The sequence below is a fragment of the Corvus cornix genome, chromosome 21 (genome assembly GCF_000738735.6).
Source record: "Corvus cornix cornix isolate S_Up_H32 chromosome 21, ASM73873v5, whole genome shotgun sequence".
NCBI lineage: Eukaryota > Metazoa > Chordata > Aves > Passeriformes > Corvidae > Corvus > Corvus cornix.
Window position 1 is genome coordinate 2,722,869 of NC_046350.1, and position 17,599 is coordinate 2,740,467.

Here is a 17,599-nt window from a genome sequence, read left to right on the forward strand (position 1 = left end):
AATAGTAATGGTTACTGCTTTACTATTCTCTGCTCCTTGGTATCAACAGGCTTCCAAATGCAATTCCTGAATTAGGTACATACAGAGGAAAAACTCCTCAGTAGAGCATCTGGCTCTATTTCAGTCTGCTGCTAACAGGGACTGTGCACCTGCAATGACTCTCTGTAGTCTCTGCAACCTTCACTGAAAACCCAAAAACAACAAAAGACTTGGTTTCATTGAAGTAAAGCAGTGTAATTCCAAAAAGTGTTTTGGAATCTTTTTCTGTCTAATATGAAAACAAGATCAGCTTTATAGTAAAATCAGCAGCCAAAAATACATCAGGGTAACAGCGAATGCAAGCCTTCTGCCAGGTCTTCATTGTCAGATCCCGGGTGGCAGCAGTGAAGGCTGACTCATTTTTTGGGAGTGACTAACAGACACTGTGTGAGTTCCTCCCCAGACTTGGACGACCTTTCAGTAATTTGGGAAAACGGACAGGTGGGTGATGTTACAGAACATGTTGCAAACTGAAGCTCTTTTCTTGGGAACTCTCTGGGCCTGTTAGCTATTTAAATAAGAATGCTAGACTGCATGCAGATACATGATTTGAATAAAGGCTCCGTCTCAGAATATTTTAGTTGCAGAATTTCCTATAACAGTGATATTTGCAACCTGACTTTTAACGGAAATAGCACAAAATATTTTATCCGTAATAAATGACTCAAAGCATTTTCTGTCTCCTTTAATGGTTCTCTGAGCAACTTATATGTGTATATTATTTATTTATCCTTTAAATGCACCAGAGCTCATGTGCAGATTTTGGAAAGTGCTGATAAGTGACAACATAATTTCCAAGGTGTCCTCATGCCTGGCAGCTTCTTTTCAGGAGTGTCTTTGCCATAGTCTATCAAGGCACATTCCTTGCATGTTGTGTTCTAAAATCCTTAACCAGAATATACAAAACCAAAGCTAAAAGTCCCATGGACTTAGGCTTTGTAGCAAATACACAGATCCCTGCATGGTGAAGGTCCCCGATGTGATGGGGTGAAATCCTGGCAACAGCAGGTTGGGCTGATGCTCCTGTACAGCCAGAGGCTGGGGCACAAGCCAAAAGCAGCATCGTGCAAAGAGATCAGAAGCAAATGAAGGAATGTGTGTGACATCTAATGACTGTGGTCACAGGGGCGGCATATCCTGGGAACAGTCTCCTGTTCTCCTCTTTGATGCTGCTCACTGAGTGTGTCACACGCAGCTGGTGGAACAGAGCTTCTGGATCTGCTCTGTGAAGCAGTTTTATTGCTTTTTTGGTAACCTGTTGCTGTATTGCCTCATCACCCACTAATGTCACTTTGCCTAACAGCATCTCATCTTGGTCTAGTTTTATACTGCAGAATTCACATTTCTATTGGCCATGCTGGATAACCTGCAGAAATACTGTAAATAAGGTTTACAAGTATTTTTCCCCATAACACTATTTAAAGTGCTGCAGATAGCTTAGTAATAAGTCCCTCTATGTTTGTTTGATGACCACATTTATTGTTATCGTACCCAACAGATTTTGCTTTCTAGTACATTCGCAGTTTTGAATTTCCTCTTAACACTCAGTCTCTGTTTTTACACCTAAGTTAGACATGCTTGCCACTTCACTACCTCTGCTCACATTCATTTCTTACAGTATTCTGTCACCTGTGATATTATGTCTAATAAGTGATGTTCAAATAGCAGTTTTACAAAAAATACATTGTCAGTGAGATTAGAATGCAGTCAGGTATTTTGGATGCTTTCAGCTATACAACACGGAGTTGCCGAACTGTAATTATTATTGAGAAACTTTGCATTAAGTCATTTCTGGTTACTTTAGAAACACTTTGCTAAAGAAGTGAGCTTTAGGCCGTGTTGTTGGGTACAGAAAGTCTGCTCTACAGCAGGATGGCAGCACTGCTCCCTACTGCTGCTGAATCCTGGGATGAGCAGTGCATCGTGGGGGCAAGTCTGGGAATTGAATCATGACTTGAGGTTTGTGTATTCATGATGATGGTTCTTAAGTCTGAATCAAGCTGTGAGCTAGGAGCTAAGGCATAATGGACAGCTTTATAGCTGGGTACTTAGAGGACCATGCCTATTATTTTCAGGTCCTTCCAGCATAGCAAAGTCCCACTGAGGATCAACTGCTGCTGAGGAAAGGTCCTTCTGTAGCCTTACTCCAGCTGATCCTACAGGGCTCCAGCTCCAGTTTCTGTCCACGTGGTGCCACTTTTTTTTAGTACTTATGTTCCCCGTATGCTATGAAGGTTATAAAATAAAAAGCCAGTGAAGGGTGACAGATTGCAGAAAAAGAATGTCTGGATGCTTAATGCAAATTATCCACTATCTTGGCACATCCAATATGCAGATTTTCTTCCTCCCTCTTTTAAAGAAAGACTCCTGTGCCTGGTGAATTGTTAGTACTGAATACCAAACACTATCAAGATGGCTTTTAACATGTCACGCTTGGTTTCCTGACACATAATGAATCAGCAGGAAAGGAGATTTCTATAGGGAAGAAAGTGCATTATGAAAGGAAGGCTAATAAAAAGCATACACACATACTCTTCCTGCTTCTTAGTGGTTCAAAAAGTGAAACCACTGTAGAACTATGTTTGATTAAATATAGCCCTAATATATGAACACAAAAGGAAAAAAAAGTCTGAAGCTTAGCAGAAATTCTGGAAAGGATTTTAATCCGGATTCCTGTTTAGACTCCCACTGCATTTCCTGATAACTTAAAATGAAAGCTGTTAACTGCTTCAACACTTTCCTTTTCAGTGATAGCATGGAGGGGTCTACAAGCTGCTGCATTACAGCAGCAGCACATTCCTCCTGCCACACAGCCTCTGAACAGTGCCTGCAGCATGAGGCAGAGGCAGCGCAGCCAGGCAGTTACTGGTGCTTCCCTGGGTGCTCAAAGGAGAGAAGTGAGGCTGGGGGAAGGTCCACGACTCAGAGTGCAAATGCTGCTCCAATCTCTTTCTGTGAGCTTGGGCTCTCACTTTTCTTCTCCTTCTTCTCTTTTGAAGAAAAGGCAATGAAAACGACCTCCTGATAGTGCCCAGCAGCTCCTCAGTCATTAGCACTGCCAGGACTTCGACCATCAGGAGTAAAGGGATGAAAGATGATCTGAATTATCAGCAGAAAGGCTGCTCAGAATCCAAGGGAAACTTGCACACAGAAATATATGACTGTCCAAGTTTCTTACAATACCCCAGCTACTTCTGCTGCCTTCTGCTGCTGGTGGTATTCAGTCCTCCACAATTTCCAGGCCTGCAGTCCTCCTGTCTTGCAGATATCTTCCTCCTCCTCATCACCTGAACTCTACATCACTGTCTCATCATCACTCTAGACCTAACACCATCAACAGCTGTTTACCTGTTTCCCTCCCTCCCGTTTCTCTACTCTAAGTAAAACTTGTCCCTAAAATATCCTCCCACATTTAAATCTGATCATTTCACCCTTTCTGAATGCTCTTAGACATTTCTCTTTGCCCCTTCAAACATTTTACCTTCCTGGTTTTGTTCCAAAGACCTTGCTCTTCCATACCACCCACCCAGGACACAGCTTACACATACATGTACATGTACAGTACATGAGGAAGCCATTCCCTATACCCTATGTGCTACTCCTCTACCCCAATTTGATAAGTCTTTTGTTACTTGAGTAACAACAATGAGCTCTCCCACATGAAACTGGTAAGTTGGATAGACTGATAAAGCTGGAATATCTAGAATCATCAAGGTCAGGTTTCTGTTTGCCTCTCCCTCCTGATGTATCTTGACAGCCTGCTGCAAGCCCTGGTGTCAGAAGTCCTGCCCTCAGCCACTCCTGACCCACACAAAGTGTTTTAAAAATCCCCAAAGTGCTGCTGGGAGCGTGAGCGGGTCCTTTGTCCAAGTGCCCATTCCTGCCTTGCTGCCCACATTCTTCTCCACCAAGTGTTGACACAGAGAGGTGTTTCCATGGCGATGGTCAATTGGAAATGGCAGCCTTGTCCCTCCAATTTCCACTGCGTTTCTGTTGACAGAAGTAAAGGCCTTGCTCTGATTTCTCAGTTTGGCTGAAGGATATTTCCATTCGATTTATCCTTTCATGCTCAGACGCCCACACACAGTTTGGCTCTGATTTTCCAGCCTTCCGTTTCCACTCATTACTGGTTGTGAAGGACAGGTTTACCTGAGCCTCACTGCTGGGGACAGCAGTGACACCCCCTGAATGCTAATGTCCTGCACGGACTCTCACGGGTTTTTTGCTCGGAGCCGTTCTTTAAAGGGATGTCTGTCTTCCAAAGCAACACCTTTCCTTGAAGGTTTGCTGAGATGCAGTGGGATGCTCATAGAGAGTGGGCAGACGTGCAGTCCAATGTCCCTTGAAGGGGAGTAGCAGGACACGACTCTTCCGAAGCTGCTCGGAGCAGCACTCCTGCCACTGTTCACAGACGCGTGAAGTCCAATGCTGTTCGCACGTGGACGAGCAGAGTGGAAGCCACCTCTCCCATTCGTCCCGTGCGGTCCTCGCCCTCCCCCGGCTGCGGCTCAAGGGCACCATCAGCATCCTTCCTCCCCCTCCTCCTCCTCTGCGAAGAGCGCCGGGAGCAGCGCCCGGCGGCCGCCAGGTGGCGCCAGCGGATAAGGAACGGGCGGCGGGAGCGGGCCGGGACTGGGATCGGCACTGGGATCAGGACTGGGATCGGCACTGGGATCGGCACTGGGATCGGCACTGGGATCAGGACTGGGATCAGGACTGGGATCGGCACTGGGATCGGCACTGGGATCGGCACTGGGATCAGGACTGGGATCGGCACTGGGATCAGGACTGGGATAGGCACTGGGATCGGCACTGGGATCAGGACTGGGATCAGGACTGGGATAGGCACTGGGATCAGGACTGGGATCGGCACTGGGATCGGCACTGGGATCAGGACTGGGATCAGGACTGGGATTGGCACTGGGATCAGGACTGGGATCAGGACCGCGATCAGCACTGGGATCGGGACGGCGTGTCCCGGCGCCCCGGACCCACAGAAGCTCGGCAAAGCCTCTCCATTTCTCTAGTGTTATTTTTTAATTTTCTTTTTTCTCCAGGATTTTTTTTTAGCAAAAATCCTGCTTGGCCATTTTGGGGAAAAAATTCCTCATAAGCACGGCCCGCACAGAGAGGGCCTTGAGCCTTTCCCAAGGCTCCCAGCCCTCCTTCCCCAGGCTTTCACATCTCGGTGGCACTGCCAGGAACACGCAGACTGACACCTTTGCGGATGCTCTAGGACTGAGTCTGCCAGTAACTACAGCCAAATGTTAACAGGGGACATAAAATACTACAGAAGAACAGGAAACAAAGGCTGGTGTGCCCACAGCCTCCTCAGAGAGGTTCGGCAATTGCTGCATCTGGTTTAATACCCAAGTTTTAAGGGGTCAGGAAACTATTTGGTTTAGGTTTCCTCAAGTTAGTTTCCATTACTGCTAACAGTGGGTTCCTCCTGCTGGCCTGCTGTCAGCACTCGGTGGGATTATTTCACTTTGGTGTCTCCAAACACAGCTGAAAGGCACCAGCTAAAACACAGTTTCTAATTTTGATCTTTTGGCAAAGTGGGACTTTATACATCAGGTAAAATTTGACCACAAGGGAAACCATGTTTCCCTACAAAGTGGCCCATATAGGCATGGGAGCAAGCTTCCTCTGGGGACATAAAGGCCACCACAGATCTCAGAGGGAGAGGAAAAGTGTATTCTTGCATGGGACTCGTTTTTAGAGCTGCACACCTGCAGTAGTCAAAGGGTTGGCGGGAAGATGAGAAGCCGAGCAGGTGGCTGATGAGCAGGAAGCTGATGCTGGCCATGCAGACAATGTGAACGGGGTACTCTAAGTCCAAGTGGTGGGTGGGATATAAGAACCTATGTAGCACCTTCTATCATGTTATCTTTTTAATAAAAACTCAGACTATTGCAGTAAAACTGGATGTCAGCATTATTAAACCCAATGTCTTTTTGAAGAATCCACGTTGCTTTTTACGTGGCCAGCTGAGCTAAGCTGGCAAGCTTCAGTTTTGAGGGGCACTTTGGAGCTCTGACAAACTGCTTGGGGAAATGTAAAAATCATCCCATATAGCATTTTTCTACAACTGATCTTTTAAGATGAAATATAACCCCACTCCTTAAACAGAGCTACTGAAATTGAATATAAATTCAAGTCAAGACGAAACTCCCAACAACTCAATTCTTCAAACCGCATTAATGCCGATTGCTGCTATTTGAGTTTTGTTCTGAGCTACAGGCGTCTGATGCCTTCTCCAGTGATGACAATGCAGGGATGCAGGTTGAGGTCACCTCCAGGAGGCCTGATGGCTTCACTGACACAGAGTTAGGGACTCTGGGAAAAGGCAAGAGCAGCCCATGCCCATTGACTGATGGGCACACGTGGAACTTGCAGCTTCCCCAGCTGTGGCTGCGTGCAGGCGGCACAAACAGGAGCCCTCAGTTCCTACGCAGCAGAGGAATGCAAAAAGCTTTTCCTCTGAAAGGAAGATAGCTCTCAATTATAGTGGACCTGGAACAAGGATTGCAACGTAGCACCAGCTGTGAGCTTGTAAGTCATACATGCCAGCTGAAGGATGAGAGAGCCAAAAGGGGATGATTTGGAGAAACCCCCAACATGAGCTGGCCCACAATTTGCTGATCATATGGAGTTTATATACAGAATTCTGCTGTGATGGATTCTGCCACTGAATTTGCTTTTACCACCAGATGCCTCTAAGGACATCTGCTAATCTGTTCAGAGAAATCTCAAAGCAAGACTGTAACAGGCCACAAGGTGGGGGGGGAATTGAAAGCAATGCCAAATTGAGGCTCATTCTTCACACCAGGCATCCTGAAATGACTTACAGGTGTCTCGGACAACATTCCTGCAGAATTTTCATGTATTATAGCTATTCACTTTGCACAAATGTACTCAAAAGTTGCATTCACACCAAAGCAACACACACACACACAACAACCCTTTTGATTGAGACACCCAGCTGAGATGCTCCCAACTGCTGGGTAATCCCAGGTCTGCCATCACTGGAGGTGTCACAGCCTTCCCTGGGCTCCCTGACCTTGCTTACACCACTGAGATAAGGGGCCTCATCTCCAGGCCTGCAAGGAAAAAGGAATCATCCTGTGGGAGGTCATGAATGTGTATCAGGCCTTCCAGGCTCGTATGCTTCAGTCTTGAGGACAGCCAAATTGAGGTCTGATAAGCCAACAGCGATGGTCCAGAGAAGGCAACCAGGAGGTCATGAACATCCCAGCTTGAAGGCAGGTGACAAACAGATCAGAACTAAAGCAAAATTCCAAAGCCATGAAAGCTGAAGTCAGGCTGATTAATTAATTATTTACAGTCTCAACTCAGCTGGAGGTGTTAAGAAAACCTCAACTCCTTAGAGCAGCATTTACCTTTCACGGATGTTCAGATGGGTTCATTTCAGTCTCTTAATTAGTTCACACACCAGCTATGTTAGAACAAGTTAATGCTGTTTCCACAAAGCTCTCAGAGCTCTATGGCCACTCCAAAAAGGTGGATTTTAATCCATAACCACCAGTGTAAGCACAGTCACAGAATGAGCGAACAGCAGCCAGCCAAGAAGCTCTCTCTGCATTCAGAGGTCTCCTTCAGGAGCAGGGCAGAAGCCACCTCTCAAGAACCCAGACTTCAGTGCCCTGCTCTGCTCACGGGGATGACAAGGCTGGTACCAGGAGCTGGTGCCTGTCCCTGACGCTACTGAAGACTTGCTGAAGCCTGGACTGACTTTGGGATGATACAGCGGGGAAGGAAGAGGGAGCTGAGCGAATTATGGATGCAAGAAATGTAAACAAACTCCCTGATCATCCCAGCCAGGGTCTCTCTGCATTTCAGGGAAAACAGTTTGATGTATTTGCCTGGCTTGGACTCCAGGACCGATGCCGCTCACCCTGCCAGCCATCTGCCACATGGCTTTTAGTTCTCCAGGCACACATGGCCAAGAGAACATGCTCCCACACCGCTGGCTGCCACACCACTGCCTGTCTGCTACCCTCCATTCTGATAGGAAAGCTTTAATACCTGACAGAGGTCAACAGCTTTAACACCTGACTCCAGCCCAGGCTGAGTAGGAGTTCAACAAACAGCACTTGTCAGTGAGTCAAGAGCTGGACACTGCCACCAACCTCTGACCAGGAGGAAGCATTTGCCCCAAAGGCAGAACTTCTATCAGCTTCTCTTCCTTAACCCTGAATGACATCAGTGGTCTGAAATGGGAAACCCCCCTGCAGGTACAGAGCTCTTGGACCTCCACACACACCCTGGCTGTACTCATCACTAACTTGTCTTAAATGTGAAATTCTCATGGAAAACAGCAACCAAGAAAACAAAACCCCGACAGAGCTTCCAAGTCCAGAGGAATAAAACATAACAAACCCCAGCACAGAACAGGTAAAAGGTGAAGACTGTCACTGCACCAGCGACACCGTGCACAACGCTTTGATTAAGCCATTGACAAATCTGCTTTAGGGCAGAGAAATTTGGAAACATCAGGCAATCAAACTGTGAAGTCTGTGAAAGAATGTGATTAATGCAAAAATGTGATGAAACTAATGTGCTTGGCTCCAGAATTTCATGGCACACCCTACACTGGAACCAAATCTGATGGCTTCTTGGCGAGCGGTGCCCCTCTGCGTTCCCCGAACACGGTTATCCGTGTCCTCTTTGTTTTCTAGGTCTGATCAGAATCCAAAGCTTTTATTGTAGCTACATTTCTAAGGATGTGTTTCCCAGGATATGTACCCATAAACAGAGACGTGTACATGCATATATACTCTGAATAATTGCGCAGAATTTCACTCTTCCCTCCTGAGACATAAAAGAGCCAAGTGTTATTAAATTTACGGCGAGTTCGTCATAGTTTTCACATAATTTTCTTGATGCACTGCAGATTTTTTAACAGGCTGCTGCTTCCTTTCCTGTTTAATGTTAAGGTATTTGTCCAGTCTCAGCTACACCAACATCCTGGATTTCTAAGTTTATCAGCCCCAGGGGCAAATGTGTCATTTTCCCTGTTCTCCTCTGCCCTTCAGCTTTGTGTGGAAAAGGAATACAAGGGCCTGCACAGCTCAGGATGCAACAAAGGACTGCAAACTCAGATTACCAATGCTGCGGTCAGCACGAGGCTGATCCTTCATGGATGGCAGAGACACATCAGGATGCACTCTGTGACTGTGACCTCCAATTACAGGAAGCTGGGCATGACACCAGCATCCAGGCAGGGGCAGGGGGCAGGCACAGAAGCAGACCTGGTATTTGTTGACTCAGATTTGGTATTGTGGCTCCTGCAGTTAATTTTCTCTTGGTTATAGACCCACTTTATGTCTCATTTTTCTTTCATTGCCAAAAGATGTTTTTGTGCACATTGGAATGTGCTCTCCAGGGGAAGACATACAATATAACTGATGCAAAGGAAAATATTATACACCAAGGCAGATGCAGAGAGGTTCAAAGAACTGCCTGTCTGAGGGCAAACTTCCCCATCCCTCTGCATACCTGAGCAGCCTTCTCTTTAGGCTGCGAAGTTCAAAACTGTAGGAAATTATGCTCAACTCAAAACACTCAGTTCCATGGGGCCACCTGTAAGCTACAGCAACCCATTGTGACCTGACAATGGCCACCCAAACACGGAGTGCCCTTGGGGGAATCCACCTGCCAGTACTGCATAGGCTCTTCGCAAGTGAGGCCTTGAACCCTATGCAAGAACACAGGTACCATTTTCCCCCAGTGTGCAGAGGGGACCTTTTTGGGGGCAATCTGGGCCGCTCTCATACCATACATCCCAGAAGTGTTGAATATTGGAAAGAAAGTGTGTGCAGATGCAAGCTGAGTTGGATGGACAAATGACTCCTTCACAGGATGGTTGTTGGCGGTGAGAGACGCTGGACTCTAAATATACAGCAAAGAAGCAAAACCAGCTCCAGATACTCACACATCGGTTTGAGCTGCCCGATGAGTTCCTCTTTTGTCCACTTTGCCCATTCCTTCTTGTCGGTGTTTATTGAGCACAGGATGGGGCCGCACGGTTTCCCGCAGTCCTCGATGGCCGGGACGTTCAGGTAGTGCACCAACACGATGTCTGGGTTCTGCAGGGACAGCGAGCAAGAGTTACATCGTTGGGGCCAGCACTCTCTGCATTTAACTTCCTAATTAAAACTGTGACAGAAAGCAGCGTGATCAGACCCCAGACTGTACTGGATTTCCCAGAGATAAGAGCTGTTCTTTAAGACAGGTGGCAAAAGACAGCACCTGAGTTTGCACAAGGCTTCCCCCATCCTGATGGCCTCTGCTTGCAACTCTCCTGCTCCACTTGTATGCTCAGCATGAACCTCTTTTTCAACCCTTACAACACCAAATAGTTGCAAGAGTCCTGCAAACACCACTGACAATGCACACCAGGTAATATGCTTTGGTTTAAGGGACCTTTTGTTTCTTTGAGACAATGCTTCCATCAGTTCTGGTCCACATCAAGCTTTTTTGAATATAGAGAAAGTCACCTGAGAACACCAGGAACAGCCACACTCTCCATACAGTGAGAGAAAGCAGGAGGGAAGAGCCGAGGAGGCTCACAAACAGTATTACAGAGAGCCCCAAAGATGGGCTCTTTACAGACAAGCCCGGAGAATTCCTTGTCTTTTGAAGATGTTTGCAAGCTGCAGACGGTTGGGACTGGAAGAGCGCTTTGCAGGACAGCTGCAGGCGGACAGAGAGGTGCCGGCTCCTGCAGGCTGATCCCGCAGCTGATCCCGCTCTCCTCTCCCTTCCCGCGGGGCTGCGGGGGGAGGACCCTGCTCTGACGCACTGCGGTGCCGTCCCACCGACACCTGGAGCAGGAGCTGAGCTCTGTGTCACCACCCTGCGAGTAAATGAATCATCTTAACAACAGCAACAACTCCGCCAGCTCCCCAACAGCGTCCCAGGGAGATTGTTCAATAGATAATAACAAGATTGAGGAGATGATTTCTTTCCCTTAAGTCATTTACTCCTAAGTTCGCAAACTTTAATGACTGCTTTGGAATTATTTATAAAAATAAACAGGATAATGGTGTAATTAAAACTCTAATGTTTCATTAATGCTGTTAGAGCCCTGTTCTGGGGGGGAGTGGGAACACAACCCATCATCCGCTTGCAAAGGTTGTGCTGATGGCAGCACTTGCTTATGAAACCAGGGGAGAGCTGGAACAGGACACGGACACCTGCACCAAGGAGACCTGTGGAAGGGAACTTCTCATGGGCAAAGCACAGCACCGAGGCCCAGCACGCTGGAGCTGCACCCGGAGCAGCCCAGGGCAGGGGCAGGGTGGCACTCAGCACTGCTGGGTGTGGGGTGACCGTGACTCCCTCGTGCACCCCGCACATAGGGAGCATCCTGTGCATCCCCAAGATCAGGGGGAGCTGGTCGTGTCTCCCAGCTCCTCCAGGCTGGTTAAGAAGGTGCTGGCAGGGGGGAGGGCCACTGGTACCCATGTATAGCACTGTGACAAGCAGAGCAGCCCTGCAGAGCATCTGCTTGGTAAGCAGATACATCCCTCTGTCTGGAGAAGCTCTTTCAAGTTAGGAAGACGTGCCAGTAGGAACTTGCATTTTCCCCCTCTATGGTCAGAACTGCAAGCAGGGGATTTCTCAGTGAAGATTCTGTGAGGAAGCAGTATCAAATTCTTGCAGCCAGTGCTAAAAGAGTTGTACTGCACAGGGAAGTGGCAAAGAAACCCTATAAAAAACAGCTAGTAATTTATTTCAGAGTGGTTTTGGAAAGTGCTAAAGCAAAGAAAATGGTTGGCTCTTCTATTCCAGAGATTCTTCTGTAGACAAACAACTGGACCTTTTGTGTTCAACTGTGAGGTGTTCAAAACCTTCCTTCTCACAGGGCACATCTGCCTCAGACAGAGGCAGCCAGAGGACACAGAAAACCATCACAACTTCTCGTTCTACAAAAAGTACATCTGAAACATCACAGTCCTCGTGCATAATTCAGAAGAGGTTCAGATAGTAAAAATGATTACCCATACACCCAAATAGTCTCCATCAGCTAATTTAACATAATTAGTGATCTAGATGATGAAGTAATAAAAAGTAATATGCTTCAGAGATTTCATGTAAATACACCTCTTGCTCTCAGGGAAGTTTCAAAGAAGGGAGCAAAGACACAGCCGTGGATGATGTGGCAGTTCTGCAGGTGCTTCTACCTTCCTCTCAGGTAAACTGTGTTTTTCACAGCCTGACAGTGCCTGTTTGTCACCAAGCAGGTCAGGATTATGGGGCTTCCTGGCTTCAGTGCAACACAAACAAGTGGACCTCAGCAGTGGACTGGCACTGGAACTTAGACTTTTTATATATAAAAGCATACAAAATAAACACAGACTAAACAGGTTTGTTCCTTATGGCTACATCTAAAAGCTGACCTTAGGCTGACAAACCTCATGAATGCCAATCCACTTGGTGAACTGAAATGTTTTGACACAAATGAAGAGAATACAAATGTTTTGGAAAACTCATGATCAGCAGCGAATCACTATCTGTGGTGACCTACCAGGAGAGCAAGAGAGATGTGAAAGACTGAAAGAAAAATTACAAATGTAACTTCCATGCAGGAAAGGTGTCAGGACAGTGGACACGCCATGGCAGAGGCCCTTCACTGGTGTGGCAGGGGGGAACAAGGGGAGCCCTGGACTGGGCTGCAGATGGCTCTGGAAACACTCCTGCTGGAAATCTGCCCATCGTTCCAGTGCCTGGAGCCTCAGCAGAGTTGCTCTGCTTCCCCCACACCCGAATTGAAGGCGCTGCCATCTGTCCCTGACCTGGACAAGGCTGCTTGGCTTCTTGTGCCTCCTCAGTGTGGCAGAGGAACTGCCTCCACTGCTGCTGGGGGGTAAGCAGGAGATGGTACAACAAGTGGTTAAACACAAAAAGTCGTTGGTTTTGATGAAGAAAAATGCAACTGCAACATCTGCTTGACTCTTGTTTGAAGCTTCATCAGCCCTAAGTGGTCAATAAATCAGACTGGCGTGGCGTTACATTTCTTCCATGGCTTAACCATTAATCTAATGCCAGTTCTCATGAAAAATGAGGGAGAAAAACTATGTGATGGTGAAAGTGTACACATTATCCAGAAAGTGATAATGGCACATAATGGTGCTGCAGCCCTCCATCCCAGTGGCTGGAACAGCCTGGCAGCCTCCTCTGCTGCCCACCACACACCATGGAAACTATCTGACTAAAACAGGGATTGTTTGTTCCACCAGCCTGCTCCATGTGGGGATTTTTCACAGGAGCAGAAACACAAAACTGGAACAGTTCTGGGATGGGAGGGGGGGGGGGAGAGGGGGCATGGGCAGCCAGCAAAGGGCTGACCAATGTTGGGGTGAAGGAATGGTCAGTTCCTCCAGAGCTCCACGACGGCTCAGCCACAGGGAAAACTCTCATTTCAGCAACCACCTTTTGCTTCTTCTTCACTTCCCAGAGTCAGTCCCCTCCAAGGAGAAGTCTGCAAAAACCTCTGCCTTCCCAAAGCATGCTGGTTTGGTTCTCTTCTTCTATTCCTTTTTCTTTTAAAAGCAAAAATCAAAAGCCATTTCTGGCCAGCTTCCAGCTGCTCTTCAGTTGCTCAGCCAAGGCAATCAGCTCAAGGCAAAATCTCACTGGCAGGAGCTCCCAAATCACCGATGACCACAGCTGAAGATAATTTTATTTGGAAAAATACCTCTGAGCTGAAAGTTTTGCATTTGTACTCCCTGCTGGAAGGATGAAAGGAAGTAAATTATCCTCAGGGGTGACGAGCATCAGTGAATCTCATCTCAGCCAAGGAATTACCCCCAAACGCAGCCACTTGCCCTGGTTAGCACTGGACACCTGTGTCAGTTCTGTTGTGTCAAACCTGTGAAGTTCTACACGTGGTGAAACCAGCCTGTTCCAGCTCTAAAGGCTACACCACGAAGCAGAAGGGTAGGAGGAGAGGAGTATGACAGTGGGATGCAGAGGCAGCTCCTGTGCCCCCCTCTGTCCCTGTTCACCCCCAAAATTGTAACAGGTTTTTCTTTTCTGGCAGCTATTCATTTACAAGGTTTACTTTGTATTTCTCAATCCAAAAGGCTGAAAAGGAATCTCAGCTTTCTGGGAAGATAATTCACATCCATCGCTGTGGGGTGACAGGATTAATATCTGACAGCTTATCACCCCCCAAAAAAGATAATGTAAAGATGTCCCAAAAAAAGAGAATATAAAGAGGTTTTTGTGGTTTTGAGGGGCTACCATTACATGATGCTTCAGTACCCACAGGTAACTCAGGAACAGGTACTGGGAGTGCCTGTGTATCATCTATACGTTATCTAAAAATCAAACCAGTGAATGAAACTATTCCCAGACACATGGATGACAGAATCTTCTACTATTTATAGCAGTGTCTTTCTGGAGGGTTTCCTTTGGATTTTCAAAGGTTTGAGAGCAGAGTCTGGGATACCTGAAGAAAAAGGCACAAATACATAACACAGACACTGAAGTAATGGAATTTTTTCAGGGACCAAATGCTAGCTTTGGGCAAGATTATTGGTTTGAATCCCAGCATTTTCTTTATCCTTGAACTAATTTCTAATTGAGGTCATGCTATGGAAGGTAACCTGGTGGCTGATGCATTAGAATATATTAATCTTCCACACTAAATGTGAAAACAAAAAAAAAATCCACTGCCTTTGAGCGCACAACCTACTGCCTTAATTTATCTAGAGCTGGGCATGTTTAATTAGGGAGAACGAGACAATTACCAGAGATATAGCACAGCCCTGGCACCCGAGCTGAGGCACTGGAGCACGGGGGAGAGAGTGGGACCCCAGAGCCAGACACAAAAGCAGTTGTTGTGCTGCAGAGCAGGACTCCTTCTGCTGGGAAATCCCTTTTAGCTAGCAGAGCACCTTGAATTAACCTTGTCCCTATGGCTCCAGCTGACAAAAGCACTGCTGGAACTTCTGGTCCTTCAATAGCTTCCTCAGGAAGAGAGGATGCTTGGAGTCAGCCAGGCAGAGAGACACTGGTGCATGTGTGGTTTTAATCCTGACATGCACTTGCTCAGGAACTGGTGCCAGTTGTCACTGTCCTTGCCTGGGCACAGGAGCTTTGGGTCCCCTCTGGGGTGGGGGCAACCCCCACCATCCTCACCACCGCTGCATCCCAGCCATGACTGGGGCCTCAAGATTTATACCCTATGGATACAGTGCTTGTCTCAAAAGGTCAGCCAGCCCACAACTCCAACATAGAGTCATTTTCCCAGTTTTTCAGCCCAAATTCTTTTGAGTTTTTTTGTTTAAGTTGAATAATTTTTGAGACAAGAGACTGGCTACAGGACGATACAGCTCCACGTACGGCAAATATTGAAAGGCTTGGAAAGCAAAAAATTATTTTGAGATGACGAGATTTCCTGCAATTGTTTTAAAGAGAATCAGGATTTAATCCGGCTGTATACTTTATAACATGTTCCCCAGTTCCTCTTCAATACCTTGGTAAGGGCACAGCACACAGAGCAGTGTGGGCATCATCAGGCAGCATTTAAATAGTGTGAGAAGCAAAATAAGAGAGTCTTAATACAGAACAAATACCAAACACTCACTAATACATCATCAAATGTGATTTGAAGATATTTTATACAGAAAGAGCTGCCGATGAATACTCCTGAGGATCATGTTTACTTAACGTACACTTTGAAAGACACAGAGTAATAACATGCAGTAATTCCTGGTCTCCAAAGTTCCAAAAGAAATTGATTTCTGAGATGCTTTTTATCTTTCATAGCAATACCTCTAGTGCTAGTAAAAAGTGTAACAGGAGAATGATGCTGCACAACCAGAAACATGCAGCAAAATAAAACAGAAGGTACTTCTCTTTCTCACACAGGTATTGTTCTTCTGGACAGTGGAAATTTCTTTTCATCTGTGTCACCTCTCCCAGCTGGAAGCTTTAACTTACACAGGCAGCTGACAGGGACAAGATAATTCTGCCATGAGCTGGTACTGTGTTTATCTAGGCACATGCAGGGAGCTTTGGTGCTGACGCAGGGGTCCCAGGGACAGCGAGGCAGCAGGGAAGGCTCCTGTCCTGCCTTTTGCCCCAGAGACCATGAAAGTGGTTTCATGGGAAGGTCTAAGGAGACCCGAGTCTGTGGAACCTGAGCACCTGTGGCGTTGGTACCGCCCAGCACGCAGGGCATCAACAGCAGCGCATCGCTCAGCACAGCCTGGCTCCCACCCATGTCCCCAAAGGGTTTTCTCCAAGAAGCACGGTGGGCTCCAGGCTGCCACCCACAGAGCAAGGCTCTTCTTCAAACCCGTGGTTTTCACTGTTTCTCTGGATTCTTGAAAGACCAGCCCGAGACTTTCATAGCTTTGAGCCGTCGGTCAGAAGAGGTGCCAGGGCAGCTGTCTGACTCAGTTAATAGCCTTCTACAGCTATGCCACTGCTTGTGTAGAAAAACACAACCATGATTAAAGCATGCAGAGAAAACTTAGAGAAAGCAACGTGCCCTACTTCAGCTTGCTCAGAGATACTCCTTCTTAACACCCCCGCTCAGGAAAAGTGTGAAACAGCAGCAACAGCTGCCTTTAACCCAGCTGCTGCATCCAGCACCGACTGCCTCTACAGGGAGACAGATTTGCCATGGAAATCACCAAGGCATCTCCTCCTCCTCCCTGTCACTTGCTCTCTGCAGTTTTACAATTCATTCTGCAAAAGCCTGGAGGATTTTCAAACAATAGCACTGAGGGCAAAGCAAAGGTTTCTTTGGGTTTGAACTCCTTTGAGATACTCTTCCTGACAAATGAGGCTTATTATAGCACACTCATCCCTTGCTATACTGAGTATATTCTGCTACTCCAGCTCTCCACCTTTGAAGACTTACATTTGCACAGTGCCTCTATGTTTTCCTATGTTACACTTGTATATTGCAATCATTTCCAGAATAGTGGAATTTCTTCTGCAAGCAAAGTGGTACAGAGGAGAACATCAAAGCCACATGATGTTTTAGTGTCCTACACTTGAATTGTGCTTTTCATTTTCAAAACTCAGAAATCTCAAAAATTCAAATCTCAAAAAATTTGCTAACTGATACAGCCCAATTTATACATCGGGCTTACTTGATTTAACAGCAAAACACAAATCTTTGTGGGGTAACACAAAGCAAATGCTTGATTGCCCATAAAGCACCAGTGAGGAACCTCCCGGCCACCAAAACTGCAGATGTGGAGCAGAGTTTTGCCCTGCAGCTGCATGAATACTTTGAAATCATGTTATGCTGCCCATGCACACATGGGCAAAGTCCCAACAAATCACAGACACAAATGTAAATATTGAGGTACTGCATATGCTGTAACAGTGCTGCTCTCTTTGCAGGCTGCTGCTCTGTAAAAGATTTGCTACTGCATTTGGACTATTTTTCCCCACAAGTGTGAGCCAGAGATCCCTCAGCTGACATTTGTGAGGACTCTTTATTTTCTTTTCGTTCTGAAGTACAGAATCTCTTCTCCCTCTTTCTGTTTTTATTGCAACCTTTACA

At 46.7% G+C, this 17,599-nt stretch overlaps 1 protein-coding gene across 5 annotated transcripts in view; it reads right to left on the minus strand.

Annotated features, from left to right (window-relative positions):
* The window catches only part of CAMTA1 (calmodulin binding transcription activator 1), a 235,443-nt gene that overhangs the window by 46,060 nt on the left and 171,784 nt on the right, over positions 1-17,599 (minus strand). For all 5 annotated transcript variants that reach the window (XM_039563897.1, XM_039563894.1, XM_019289757.3 and 2 more), the window contains one exon: positions 9,998-10,151. In XM_039563897.1, the coding sequence (XP_039419831.1) occupies positions 9,998-10,151 (154 nt within the window). The remainder of the gene's footprint in view (positions 1-9,997; positions 10,152-17,599) is intronic.